Raw genomic sequence first — 15,316 nt, forward strand, 5'->3', positions numbered from 1 at the left:
TGTGGTGCTGAGGAATCGAACCCAGGGCCTCAGGCATGCAAGGCAAGCGCTCTACCACTGAGCCACCTTCCCAGCCCCGACATTTAATGTATCTAGGGCATTAGGTTTTATTCATTTGGAGAATGATAATGAAAAAAGTATAAGCAACACTGGGTAGATTATACACGAGTCACAGCCTGACTTTGCTCATTGTCTTACAGACGCAATTGGATTCTACTCCTAATGATAGAAGCCCAGGTAGTGACCAGACAACTCCCAACACCTGACATGACTAATCTCATGAATTCAATTAAATGTCAAATCTCACCATAAACTTCTTAACCATAGAAGCTATTGCTTGTTGGATAGATACAAGCACACAATATACTAGACTCTCAGTGTATGTTTTATTGGTTGATGAACAAACACCATTTTACCTAACATTTTCCAGCTCAAACAATCTCCAGCTAACGTAAGTTTGCATCTATTTCCCTACCCTAAAGCTTTCTGCAGCTTCCAGTACCTTGTAGACACCAGGTCCGGCTTCTCTGTCTCATCTCCTTTCCCCTCCTCAGCAATGGTCTGGGGCGCAGCCATACTGATCTGCTTGGTCCCTAAACACATCTTGGTGCCTGGGCCCTTTTTGCTCTGTCATGTAAATTTTTTTTTTCTCTGTCACACTCTTTTTCCCCTGAGGCTGTATATTCAATATCACTACCAGAGGAAATGATTGATAGGCAGTACTAACCATCTTGATTACTTACTATTTCCTCTCCAACCTTTTCCACTCCTTTCCTTCTCAACCCAGTTTGGCTTCATTATCCAGTGCAAGGGATCAGAATGATTGGCGCAGGTGGTCTTCATTGGACCATGGGCTTTGGGATGAGAGAGTAGTCCTCAGCTTACTGTGTCTCCTCTATAACATTTTGTATATCCCTCAGCATATCACCAGAGTGCAGCCCACATTGCCTGGAGAACAAATTGCATGATTGATATTATTGGGAATTCAGATTAAGGATATTTTGGGTTATCAATGAACAATTGATATAAGAAATGGGTAATGATTCTAATTCAGAAGGTTATGAGACCTAAATAAGAATGGCCCAGAGAATAAAATTGATACCCAATACAATGTTTCTCCCTGCATCCCTCTGTCTGTTGTTGATCATGGGGTTTGAACTCAGAGCCTGGGCACTGTCTCTGAGCTTTTTTGTTCAAGGCTACCTCTCTACCATTTTGAGTCACAGTGTCACATCTGGTTTTCTGGTAGTTAATTGGAAATGGGAGTCTCATGGACTTTCTTGCTCTAGCTGGCCTTGAATCATGATCCTCATTTCTCAGCATCCTGAGTAATGTGTCTGGTTGATGCCTTGCTTTTTTTTTTTTTTTCTCAGTCATGGGGCTTTGAACTCTGGGCCTGAGTGCTGTCCCTCAGTTCTTCAGCTCAAGGCTAGCACTCTACCACTCTACAGTGCCACTTCTGGTTTTTTGGTGGTTTATTGGAGATAAGAGTATCACAGACTTTCCTGCTCTGGCTGGCTTTGAACCATGATCCTCAGATCTCAGCCTCCTGAGTAGCTAGGACGCCACCGGTGTCCAGCTGATGCCTTGCTTTTGAATATTTTTGTTGGATTCATTTTGGAAACTTCCTCCTACTGAAAGTGATGGGAAAATGTGACTAGAATCATATTCTGTGGAAGTGCTAAAATGGTAGCCAAGCCTTGACCTTCCAAGGACATTTGCACTTCAACAACTATAGTCATGGAAGAACACGGTGAAAGACCATGGTAGGGAGAAGACTTCAGCCTTGATGTCACCCATGCAGGCAGGGACCCTCCGGGGAGACACAGGCTCCAAAGTCTGAGGATCAGACTCCCTCGGTCCTGTCCATGAGGGATCTGCTCACTGCTTTCCTTGCCATTTCCCTATCTGAGTAATAGTTCCCAATTACACACACACACACACACACACACACACACACACACACACACACACACACACACATCTTGGGTCTGATTAGCAAACCTTCATAGGATATGGAACGCCAAGTTTCCTGAGAGGTTCTCAAATTTAATCTTATTGTATAAGTTTTTACTAATATAAACATAATACTAATTCTCTAAATGAAATAAACCCTTTGTTGAAATCTTCAGAGAACCCAAACCAACCATGTGTGAGGGCACAGTGACCAGATTCTCTGGTCAGAGGTGATGGAGGCAAGAATTCCAGAGGGTACCTGAGGGTGGCTATGGCTCCATGCTGTACAGTGCGGGGACAGCGGCTCCTGTACTCTTCTCTTGCGATGTTCCTTCCTCTACTTCCTTGATATGAAGATCGAGTGCATAAAGCACGGACTACTGTGAAAGCGCAGATTACTGCTTGATGTGATGCGAATTCTTTAACTTCCTCATTGGATATTTGGACAGTAGGTTGTGGTACAAGTAGCACTTTGGGGTGGTGTTTTAGACTGTTTTCTGGTGTTGTAGTAGTTTAGTATTTGTACTAGTCTAATAGTTTATTGGAGAGAAGAGTCTCACAGACTTTCCTGTTGAGGCTGGGATCCTTAGATCCCAGCCTCCTAAGTAGCTTAGATTACAGGCATCAGCCACCAGCACCAGCTCATACTATTATGATTATTATTGGAGAGACCAGTGAGAAATTAAGAAGAGAAAAAAAAACAAGGAAAGAAAAAGAAACATAACATGGTGGTATATAATATAATCCCAGCACTTGGGAGACTGAGGTAGGAGGATCGAGGGTTTGAGGCCTATCTGGGCTATATAGCAGGATCCAATCTCAACAAAACTAGAACAAAAAAACAAACAAAAGAAAAAGCTTATTTCCCTAGATGCAAGTTTGCTCATCTGGGATCCTTGGTGGTTGGACTGGCTATATATTTCCCTAAACATGATGTGAATCAGTGGTGGGAAGCAAGATCTTCTTAGGGTAGACATTAAGCAATATTTTAAATGCTCATGTGTTTCTTTTAATGTTTTCAGAAAAAAGTATGTATTTAACAATGAAATCCATAATTTCACATATTTGGTTGTTTAGGGTGAGGGCATTCACATGCCCTTCATTCATTCAGAGTTGATTCTTAAAATAACAAGTAAATGGTAATTCAGGGAGCATGGAGAGTGGCCAGCAACTGAACTTTAGGGCAGAATTAAGCTTTTTACATTTTTGGGGGGGGGGTCCGGTCATGGGGCCTGAACTCTGGGCCTGGGCGCTGTCCCTCAGCGTTTCAGCTCAAGGCTAGCGCTCTACCACTTGAGCCACAGCGCCACTTCCGGCTTTTTTCTATTTGTTTATGTGGTGCTGAGGAATCGAACCCAGGGCCTCAGGCATGCAAGGCAAGCACTCTACCACTGAGCCACCTTCCCAGCCCCTAAGCTTTTAGCTTTAAGAATACAACCAATCTGAGCACTCAGTGATAAAAAGAAAGAAGTTCCCATCGATCCTAACAGCGGGGGCCATGCTGAGTCTAGATCCCCTAAGTGAAGACAGTCTCAGACTTTTTTTTTCTGCCAGGACTGTTTTTGGTGCCTCGAACCTTCAGCTCTCATTTCCCAAGTAGCTAGGACCCACTGACCCCAGCCACGTCTTTTCTTTTCTTTTTCTTGAGACAGGGTCTTACTATGTAGTTGGCCTTGAACTTGTGATCCTCTTGCCTCTGAGTGCAACTTTCTTTTCTTTCTTTCTTTCCTTCTTTCTTTCTTTTTTTTTTGTCGGTCATGGGCCTTGAACTCTGGGCCTGGCTCTATCCCTTAGCTCTTCAGCTCAAGGCTAGCATTCTACCACTTGAGCCACAGCGCCACTTCTGGTTTTCTGAGTGGTTTATTGGAGATAAGAGTCTCAAGGACTTTCCTGCCCAGGCTGACTTTGAACTGCAATTCTCAGATCTCAGCCTGTAAGTAGCTAGGATTCTAGACATGAGCCACCAGTGCCCGGCCTACAATATATTTTATAATAATATTTTTGTTATATATTTATGAAGGAAATTTGGAAAATATTCATAGCCATAAAAAATTGTAAATTATGCCAGTTATCTGTGGCTCACTCATGCCTGTAATCCCAGATATTCAGGATGCTGAGATCTGAGGATAGAGGTTAAAAGTCAGCCCAGGAAGGAAAGTTCAGAGACTTTAATCTTCAGTTAACCACCCAAAAGCCAGAAGTGGATCTGTGGCTCATGTAGCTAAGCTTGAGCTAAGGGACAGCACCTAGGCCCTGAGTTCAAGCTCCAGTATTGGCACATGTATGTGCATGCGTGTCCACACATTCACACAATGTAATCATATCAGCTTAAGGGTTATCAGTATCTTAGTAGAAGATAGTTCTTTTCCTCTATTTGAATTAAAAAAAAAAGAGGATCAGGTTGCACATATGATTTTGAACTGGCTTTGTTTCATGTAACAGTGTTGTCATATACATTTTTCACATTATTAAGTATTATTCTTGAATAATGAGAAATAATGCATACTGGGATTTGTAGAAGGCCTCAAGGAAGAGCTGGTCTCCGCTCTGGGACACGTGGCAGTTTAGCAGTTCAGCAGGACTAGTAGGGAGGACATAGTTTGGGAGCTGAGAGCAGCAGGTTATTGATTCAGGGAAGGAAGGGAAGTCGACTCTTGGGGAATATTACATGGGATGGACCAGAGGAGGAAGGAATGGAGAGAGGAGGCTGGGTGGAGATTGTATTTATTTATTTAGGTGGTATTGGGACTTGCATTCAGGACCTGAGGGCTGTTTCTTAGCTTTTTCATTCAAGATTGACAATCTACCACTTGAACCACAGCTCCATTTCCAGCTTTTTGGTGGTTAAATAGAGATGAGAGTTAAATGGGCTTTCCTACCCAGGCTGGTTTCAGATTGTAGTCTTCAGATCTCAGTCATCTAAGTAGCTAGGATTACAGGTGTGAGCTACTGGTGCCCAACTAGGTGGCGATTATTTTATACTTACCATAGTTATAAAGGGCTCTTTACAAATTGTCCCCAGTGCTCCTTTCCCATGTCCTTCTGTGTTTCATCCTGTAGAATTTGCTTTCTACCCCTTCTCCTCAAATGCACAGGTACAAACCTGGCACCAGCCACTTCCTCTGCCTAGGCAAGGACTCCTTCCCCCCCTCTTAGACTTAGTTCAAATATCACTTTGAAGTAAGGAGGTCAGGTCTGGCCGACACTATATTGGCCACATGGTAGGGTCTGGCATCTTGTCTTCATGCTGGGAGAAAACCCCCCTGCCCATCACTTGCCTCCCAGGTGATGGGTATGCCCGGATCCCTGGAGGCAGGGGCAGGCACTTGGCTGATAGGTTATTGAACCTGTCAATCTAGTGCCTGGGACTGGGAATTTCCTGTGGATCTACCCTGCACCGACCTATTTAGCCCTGGACCAGCCTAGCTGCCAGGAAGCCACGCCATGTGTGTCTCGGTGATTGAACCTTGTGTCCTGTCTCCTGGCTTGTCTCCAGTCATCATGGAGTCCCAATTCAGCTCTCCATTGGAGCTGAATTGGCTTGTTGGTATTGTTTTTGTTATTTCTTTCCTCTTTAGCATGCTTCCTAGCTGTGTTAGATGTATTTGCATGCTGCAGGCTTTTGTTACAACAGGCGGCCTGCACCCTGTTGTCTATATAATAAAGACTCTAGTATTCTATATTTCAAAATGTGGCTTCTGGGATGATTCACCTTATAACAACTTCTCCTTCCCTTGACTCTCACTGCCCAGGCAAGTTTTTACCATTCTGCCCTCAGTATTCTCCTGGCATTTTCTGTTTTAGATTTTGATTTTGTGGGATGAGGCTGAGAGCAAGGACATTTGTATGCGGGAAGTTGCTTCTCTGCTTTCTAATTTAGTATTTTCTTCTCTAATGTCCCAGCTGTCTGGGACCTTATTATAGTAAGAATAACCACACCATCTAAAGTCACTTCTACTGAGAAAAAAATAGTAAGAGTCAGAGACATTATTTTTTTTTCTGGTCGTGGGGCCCAAACTCTGGGCCTGGGTGCTGTCCCTCAGCTCTTCAGCTCAAGGCTAGCACTCTACCACTTGAGCCACAGCGCCTCTTCCAGCTTTTTTCTTTTTGCTTATGTGGTGCTGAGGAATCGAACCCAGGGCCTCATGCATGCAAGGCAAGCGCTCTACCACTGAGCCACCTTCCCAGCCCCGAGTCAGAGACATTATTATACAAGTTGAAAGAATTTTTTAAAATGCCTCTAGGTCCAGTTTAAACCACATTAATATTTTATTATCTTCTGAACCCATTGGTGCTTTACAAGGAGGCCTAGTTTAAAGCCAATTAAAAGCCATTGGTTTTTCAGACTTCTCTTTATTTGTCATTCAGTGTGAATAGGACAAGTGCTGAAAGAAACCATCCAGAACAAACTTTGCAGTACCCTCGTGGCTCCAGGGACACTGCATTTGTGCCTCTTAGTCTCTCCTGCTCCCAGAGAGAAATAGAAGATAGGTTCTTTGCCATTGCCTTCGCGGTGCTATTAACTGTGCATGGTGACCTGCACTTTGCAGGTCCACTTGTCAGAGCTCAGTGATATTTCTCCTGCCTCCCCCACCTCCACCCTGCCATATACCAAAGTTATATCGATAATCAGAGGCGGATATAAGTAACTAATCCAGACCAGGCACCGGTGGCTCACGCCTGGAATCCTAGCTACTCAGGAGGCTGAGATCTGAGGATCGTGGTTCAAAGCCAGCCCGGGCAGGAGAGACTGTGAGACTCCTATCTCCAATAAACCACCAGAAAACCGGAAGTGGCGCTGTCGCTCAAGTGGTAGAGCGCTCGCCTTGAGCTGAAGAGCTGAGGGACAGCGCCCAGGCCTAGAGTTCAGGCCCCACAACTGGACCCAAAAAAATAAAAAATAAAAAAAAAGAAAGTGCCCAGGCCCAGAGTTCAAGCCCCATGACTGACAAAAAAAAAAAAAAAAGAATCGAATCCGGGTCTCTGTCTCCATATCTGGGCTTTCTGGAAATCAGCCATCTTGTCTTCAGTGTTGAAATTAAATCTAAATCACCTTCCTCTATTCAGTGCTCTGGGTTAAATATCCAGAGCAAAACACCCTGCTGCTTTTTTTTTTTTTCTATTAAAGCATTTGTCAGTTCAAAGTTTATCCTAATTCCTTAATGATGGTTCCAGATGAGATGATCTGTCTGGAAGGAAAAGCTGTTTATTTAAAGAACTTTTTGTATTAGAACCAGGAGCTCAGCAGTAGCACTGTGGCTCCAGGAGAGCACTAGCCAGGAGCACAGAGAGGCCAGGGACAGTGCCCAGGCCCTGAGTTCAAGCCCCAGGACCAGGGGCAAAAACAAAACAAACAAAAAAACCAGGAGCTTTTTTTTTTTTTTAAAGTTACCAGTACATAATAAAATCTCTCTGGGAGAAAGGCAAAAGTGGTTGCTCCAGTATGAATAATTTGAATTATCTGCTAGCTCACCGGGGGAGTTTGTGCTCACAAAGGAAATGCAGAAAGTGGGCACTAGTGGCTTATGCCTATTATCCTAGCTACTCAGGAGGCTGAGATCTGAGGATTATGGTTTGAGGCCAGCCCTATAGCAAAGTTCATGATACTCCTCTCCAATTAATCACCAAAAAGCCTGAAGTGGATGTGTGGCTCAAGTGGTACAGCACTATCCTTGAGCAAAAAAGCTCAAGAACAGCACTTAGGCCCTGAGTTCAAGCCCCACAACTGGCACCAAAAAAAGGCAGAAGAAAGCAAGCCAGTATAGGGTAAATAACTGTAGACTCAGTGTGGATTTGAAAAGGCCTTGTAGATGGAAAATGCTGACTCAGCCGGTTCCATTTCTGAGCTTCAGGCGGGCCCCAACAGTTAAACCACTTTCCTGTAGAACTCAGTTTCCTTGTGGGGGAACTGAGTGCGTGGGATTCAATGACCTTTTGGGCATCTCAGTATACTGAGTTTCTTTCCACAGTGGGGGACATGTTACTTGACAGAGTCTTTGCTCAGTGGTAGGAGAGTACCAGGAACCTTAGGGACTTCCCAGAACACATAGGCATCATGTTAAAATTTAAAAAAAATTTGCAACGTATTTCACCCAAATAATAAAAAATTGATATCCTCAATTGCTACACAGATTTAAAAAGGTTTTGAGGAAAACAAAAACAAGAAAGAAACACATGGTCAACAAAATTGAAAGGAGAATCTTCATTCTTATTAACAATAAATGAAATGCAAATCAAAACAAAATAAGGTGGCAAATACAACCAGTGGTCGTTGTTATTTTGTTTTTGTTTTTGTTGGTCTTGGGGTTTGAACTCTGGGCCTGGGCGCTGTCCCTCAGCTCTTCAGCTCAAGGGTAGCGCTCTACTGCTTAAGCCACAGCATCACCTCTGGCTTTTCTGTTTATGTGGTGCTAAGGAATCGAACCCAGGGCCTCAGGCCTGAGAGGCAAGCATTCTACCACTGAGCCACCTTCCCAGCTCCCAGTGGCAGTTCTTAATGTGATGAAATAATAATATACAGGCTTAAAACTATTAGTTAAGTTTCCCATCTCTCTTGTTCTAGTAGTTACACTCATATTATGTATCCTAAAAAAGTATCATCTATTTATGCAAAATTACATAGAAATGTTTAACTGTTATGATAAAATTAAGAGCAACTAAACTATAGGCAACTGGCTCCCCCCCTCTCTATATATAATGGGATGTCATGTAGCTCAGAAAGTTATGTCAGAGAATCTTGTTATGGGAAATAAAACATAAATGAAAATAAGATAACAATATGAATAAGATACAAATAAAATAATAATATTAAAATTAAATAGTAAAAGAAAAAAAGTATAAAGTGCAAACTATATAAAGTATGATGTCAGTTTGGGGGGAAAAAACCCTAAAGTATTGGGAAAAACAACAACAACAGGAAAAGGCAGAGCAATCAATGCTTTACAGTTTTGGTTCTTGGTGGTTTTGGTGCTAGCTGGTTTTTGCCTTCTCCTTTAGATCAGCCATAGTCTTAAAACATTTCATGACATGTATGTACTTGTACAACGAGACATGAGGGTCTGTAGATGTAGCCCAGAGATAAGATGAGAAGCTAGGGAGAAGAAAAGAGGGAACTGCTGTTCATCACCATCGCCTGGCCTTGTGTTGGATGGTGGTGACGGTGGTGATGGTGGCGGTGATGTGGCCCATGGTAATATCCTTCATCATAGATGCTGCTTTAGAACTGGGCAGTATCTTGGACGTGGTAGATGTCTATTCAGGCATCAAGCAGATTTCTTTTCTTTTTTTGGCCAGTCCTGGGGCTTGAAACTCACGGCCTGGGCACTGTCTCTGAGCTTCTTTTTTTGCTCAAGGATAGCTCTCTACCACTTGAGCCACAATGCCTCTTCTGGCTTTTTCTGTGCATGTGGTGCTGAGGAATCGAACCCAGGACTTCATGCATGCTAGGCAAGTACTCTACCACTAAGCCAGCCCAGATTTCATATTTTTATAATAAATATCAGATGGGAGCTACTTTAAGTCTAAGTGCGAACCACTAAATCCTATGAACAGAAACTCTCCACTGCTTCCTGGCCTTGGAAGCGATAAAGATCCCTCAGGCAGAGAAAGGGTCCCCTTTACTCTATGAGTTACTTTTATTTGTGATTTGGTTTTGAGTAGAGTGGTTATTATAGGTTCTTTTCATTCTTATTCTGTGTGTGTGTGTGTGTGTGTGTGTGTGTCCTGGGACTTGAACTCAGGACCTAGATACTGTCCCTGAGCAGCTTTTGTGTTCCAGGCTAACTCTACCACTTGAGTGATAGCTCTACTTCTAGCTCTTTTGGTAGTTAATTGGAGATAAGAGTCTCATGGACTTTTCTGCCCAGGCTGGCTTCAAACAATAATCCTCAGATCTCAGCCTTCTGAAATTACAGGATTATAGACATGAGCCATCAGTGCCTAGCTGATTTTTTGTTCTTTTGTAAACGGCCAGTTCTGTGCAATGAGAGCAGGGAGTGGACCAACCATGACACCAGTTAGGAAGTGAGGAGTTTGAATAATCATAAAGTAGCTCCAAGAGCATCCTTTGGCTACTGTTTTCTAAATCTGGCCCTTTCTTCTCAGAATAGATACTGATTTCTTATGATTCAAATAGAGTCAGTACTTGAAGCACAGGTTCATAAATAAAAATGGAAAACTCTTTTATGATCCTTGCCCAGAGCTCTGCCTTGACCTCCACCCGTTTGGTTCACCAGGAGGCAGACACTAAGCCTGTGACTTCTGTTCTGTCACTTGCTCCTCAATGTCCCTTCAAATGCTTGAAAAAAAAAGCCACTGTAACACCAAGGCTAATTTTGGATTTGGTGACACTTTTCTGTTATCCTTATATAGAATGAAAAGAAAACTTTAGCTTGGACAAAATGCTACAAAAAAAGAAAAAAAAAACAACCCTACCCTTTAAAAGCCTCAACAGAGAGAAGTTTGGAACATTCACAAAAATAGAGAATACACTAACATGCTCCGGATACCTGCTACTCCACCGCCATAGTTCCTCTCATTTCTGGTTCTTATTTTCTGAAGTAACATAACATCAATCCCACACATTACATTGATTTCACCTGCAAATACATCAACATTTCTAGCAGACAAGGATTTTTGAAACATATCCATGAATAATCCCTTGTCCAAAGTATTTTAAAGTTTGCAATTTTGGGGGGGAGGCAACTGGGAAGTATTTGCATATATGCAAATTATATGTGCTTATATATGCAAATATATGAGATATCTAGAGTTGAGAACGAAGTCTAAATATGAGATGCATTTACATTTTCTTATATAACTTATGTATATATATATATATAACCCAAAGGTAAGTTACACATTTTTTAACAATAAATATGCACATGAAAATAAATTTCACGGTGTGCAATTTTCAGTTTGTCACATCATCTTAAAACTCAAAGAGTTTCAGATTTTGGAGCAGTTCAGATTCCGGAACTTTGGATTAGGGATGTTCAACCTGTGTGGCTACCTTAACAAAGTTTTACAAGTCTCTCAGAAAATCTGGCTCTAGTTCACTCTACTAGAAGTATTTTATTTAGTATCCGACATAAGTATTATTTTCCTAATTCTAGTCCTGCTTCTTTGGAATAAAAAAATTTAAACTGTGTTAGGAGGTCCTAACTCTGAAATAAATCACACACACACATACACACACACACACACACACACACGTGTTTGTTTTAGTTGTCCGTAGATCTAAGATCTGAGGTCTAACATTCTAGAGCCCCTTCCTCAAAATAGGAGTCTTCAGAGTCTGCCTGACATTTGACTCGTTGCTCCTTTGCTATTTAGCATCTTAAGTAGTCGTGAAAATAGATAATACAGTAGCTCATTTTTTAAATGAAGGAACGAAGAAAGACTGACAGATTAAATTATTTGGCCATTGAGGACTCAGCGTACATGTATTAAAAAAAATGAGTTCCTGAAAGTCATGTGAATTATTTATTTGACTTACCCATTTGCAAAGGCAAGCATATATAATTCAACCAAAAAGGACTGGGGTTGACATGGATAAAAATGGCTTGGAAGGGAGGTGAGCCTTTAGAGGAGTTGCTTTTTAAAATGACATCTTTTATGGAGAGCTGCCTCACACGTGGCGTGTCAGGAAGATGGCCAGGGGAAGGTTATAAAGCCAGTGTGCACGAATAACCTTTACTTGGAGTTTTTGTCTGAGGTCTTTCCTTCGAATGAAGCAGGGCTGGCTTGGTAATAATGTGTTGAGGCAGAGCACTGTCTTCAGTACTTGGAGTCCTCGTGCTTGCCAGCTGATGAGGTCTATTTGGCCTTCTCATAAAATCCAGATCCTGTCATATTAATGGAGTCTTGCTTATAACAAACAGTGAGTATGGTCGCTTTCCAGAAAGTTGTTTTGTTTAACCAGAGGCCTAGCAGAGTTCCTAATACATAGGTAGCTGTTCATAAATGTTGAAGAAATAAGTTAGTTGAGAGATAATGGCTTGTGCCTTTCATTTCTACTAGGTAAAAGATTGGAAGGATTGAGGTTGGAGGCCAGCGCAGGCAAAAAGTAAGATTCCATCTCAACAACTAAATTGAATATGTGGTACTCACTTTTCATTTCGGCTACACAAGAGGCTGTTGGTAGGAGGATCAAGATAGAGAGGCTGGCTCCTAGACCAAAACTAAAATAAATGACAACAGCAGCAACAACAAGCTACTCATTGAGACTCTATCTGAAAAATCATTCAACCAACCAAACAACAAGAACAACAAAAACTGGGGAGGGTTTGCTCAAGTGGTAGAGCGACTACTTTGTAAACACAAGGCCCTGAGTTCACACCCCTATATTGTGAAAAAAAATAATTTCATCCTGTAACATCTCTGAAAAGTGTTTTTTAAGGGAGCTGGGAAGGCGGCCCAGTGGTAGAGTGCTTGCCTTGCATGTATGAGGCCCTGGGTTTGATTCCTCAGCACCACATCAGCAGAAAAGGCCAGAAGTGGCGCTATGGCTCAAGTGGTAGAGCGCTAGCCTTGAGCTGAAGAGCTGAAGGACAGAGCCCAGGCCCAGAGTTCAGGCCCATGACCAAAAAAAAAAAAAAAAAAAGTGGTTTTTAAGTGCATCACAATCTTGTAGATGAGTGCAGCTAATGGTCAAGCGATGTCCTGTAAGCATGCTGGTGCGGGAGTAACAGCCTGATTTCAAATGCAGAGGGAGCTCCAAGGAGAATCCCTTTCATCTGCAGCCATATTTGCAGAAATCTCAAGGGAAAAACCACAGCAAGTCACTGATGTTCTGGTTTCTTTTCTCCTGCCTCCATATGAATTTCTATCCAATCCAAGGGCTGGGCGATTAATCCTTAAGGGAGGGACATGTATGCAGTATTGTCTCTCATTATGTTTCTCTCTCTTGCAGTTTCCAAAGTGTCTGAATCTATTTGAACCTGAAGCACAGAGAGAGCGTATTCCTCTTGGAGTAGAAGCCTGAAGACAGCTGTTTGGGAGTGTCTCCTTTGCATGCCAGGTTGGCTACTGAGATCTTTTTCATGTGGCCATCAGAGCAGTTGCTTATACTGTCTTCACCAGGGTGCTTTTGTTGTTGTTGTTGTTGGCTGTGAAGATTGAACGCAGGGCCTTTAACTTTTTTGTTCCAGGCTAGCGCTCTACCACTTTGAGCCACAGCATCACTTCTGGTTTTCTGGTGGTTCATTGGAGAAAAGAGTCTCATGGGCTTTCTTGCCCAGACTGGCTTTGAACTGTGATTCTCAGATCTTGGCCTCTTGAGTAGCTAGGGTTACAGGTATAAGACACCAGCACCTAGCTTCAGGTGTTTTTTTTTGGGGGGGAGAACTTTTTTCTGTGTTATTTAGACAGATTGAACTAGAGATCTTCCTCTCTCAACCTCCTGAGTGTTAGGTGCTGAGACTACAGAAATGTGCCACCCTGCCTGACTTTTGCCGGGCTGATTGTGTGTTTGTATGTGTATTGGTACTTGAACACAGGGCCTGGGCACTGTCCTTTAGCTTTTTTACTCAAGGTTGGCACTCTGCCATTTGAACCACACCTCCATTTCTAGCTTTGATGTAGTTCATTGGAGATAAGAGGCTCACAAACTTTCCTGCTGAGGCTGGAATCCTCAAAGCTCAGCCTCCCGAGTAGCTAGGATTACAAGCGTGAGCCACTAGTGCTTGCTTTAGTCTGTCAACCTCTTCCCCAGGAGGCCTGGTGGTATTCAGGTGTGGAGGGCGCAGGTATCCAAGCTAATTCTGACAGGTGGGACAAGGCCAGTGAGGCAGACCGTTTTCATCACAGAAGGATCAACGCCCCCCTCTCTTTCTGTTCTAGTTGGAGACGAGGCTTGAGGACTTCCTGCGTCGATGGTGTCTCTGGCCTGGAGGGGATTGGAGAAGTAACATCGCCCAGCTTGCCAGCAGGGGCCCTGAGAGCCTGCGCCTCCCCGGGGTCTTCCCTCGCTGCTGACCGATGGCCCTGGCGGCAGCGGCCCTCTGAGGCTCCGAGCTGGTCCCGCAGCGCTGCAGGCCGGACGATGCTGAGTTCCATCAAGTGCGTGCTGGTGGGCGACAGCGCCGTGGGGAAAACGTCCCTGCTGGTGCGCTTCACCTCCGAGACCTTCCCCGAGGCCTACAAGCCCACGGTGTACGAGAACACGGGGGTGGACGTCTTCATGGACGGCATCCAGATCAGCCTGGGCCTCTGGGACACGGCGGGCAACGACGCCTTCCGCAGCATCCGGCCCCTTTCCTACCAGCAGGCCGACGTGGTGCTCATGTGCTACTCCGTGGCCAACCACAGCTCGTTCTTGAACCTGAAGAACAAGTGGATCGGGGAGATCAGGAACAACCTGCCCTGTACCCCAGTGCTTGTGGTGGCCACCCAGACGGACCAGAGGGAGGCGGGACCCCACAGGGCCTCCTGCATCAACGCCATAGAAGGGAAGAGAATGGCTCAGGAGGTGCGAGCCAAGGGCTACCTGGAGTGCTCGGCCCTGAGCAACCGCGGGGTGCAGCAGGTGTTCGAGTGTGCCGTGCGCACGGCCGTCAACCAGGCCCGCAGGCAAAACAGAAGAAGGCTCTTCTCCATGAACGAGTGCAAGATCTTCTGAATCCACCCCCCCATGCTCCCCCAACAAGCACGGACTCGTGGGGAGAACGGGGCCCCCACCCCCAAGCCAGGAAGGTTGACACCCAAGTATAGTTGGCAGGATTTGTGACTCTCTGCTCTTGAGTAACATCATTCTACAAATGTATTCCTGACCAGAACAAACAAACAAACATAGAAAACCCTTGGAAAGCCCACATGAATAGTCTATCCTGTGATGGAAAAAAAAAACAAACTAAAATGGCCTCCATAATGTAGAACAGTGAAGTGAGTTTTCCAAGTATGTCATATTTAAAGACGTTTTATTTAAGTACTAACGAAACATAGAGCTCTTGTATAGCATTTGTTTTGTGTGTGTGTGCTTGGAAAGTTTACATACTTGCAAACAAACTGCTGTATGAATGAAAGTCACCTGAATGGGGAATTTGGATGAAACTATTTGTCTGCTGGATTCCCTCCCCCAATCAGATCTTAACATGACCAAAAATTGATCCTAACAATCGTTTCTATTTATTCAGAGTTCTGCAGAAGACATAGTTCTAGAACATTATACTATTGCCTAATGATTTTTGAACAGTTACCACCCTTTAAAATTATAGAAAAAGGCTTTGATGTGTGTGTGTGTGTTGGCTGGTTCTAAGGCTTGAATTTAGGGCTTGGGTGCTGCCTTTGAGCTCTTTTTGATCAAAGCAAGCCAGCACTCTACCACTTGAACCACAGTTCCACTTCTGGATTTTTGGTAGTT

At 43.7% G+C, this 15,316-nt stretch overlaps 1 protein-coding gene across 5 annotated transcripts in view; it reads left to right on the forward strand.

The window, feature by feature from the left end:
• Rhoh (ras homolog family member H) overlaps positions 1-15,068 on the forward strand; it is a 34,008-nt gene extending 18,940 nt beyond the window's left edge. For all 5 annotated transcript variants that reach the window (XM_013009137.1, XM_013009136.1, XM_013009135.1 and 2 more), the window contains 2 exons: positions 12,869-12,976; positions 13,798-15,068. In XM_013009137.1, coding sequence (XP_012864591.1) covers positions 14,000-14,575 — 576 coding nt within the window. In that variant the 5' untranslated portion in view covers positions 12,869-12,976; positions 13,798-13,999 and the 3' untranslated portion in view covers positions 14,576-15,068. The remainder of the gene's footprint in view (positions 1-12,868; positions 12,977-13,797) is intronic.
• The last annotated feature ends 248 nt before the right edge of the window (positions 15,069-15,316 follow it).

Source organism: Dipodomys ordii, unplaced genomic scaffold (genome assembly GCF_000151885.1).
Source record: "Dipodomys ordii isolate 6190 unplaced genomic scaffold, Dord_2.0 Scaffold8, whole genome shotgun sequence".
Lineage (NCBI taxonomy): Eukaryota > Metazoa > Chordata > Mammalia > Rodentia > Heteromyidae > Dipodomys > Dipodomys ordii.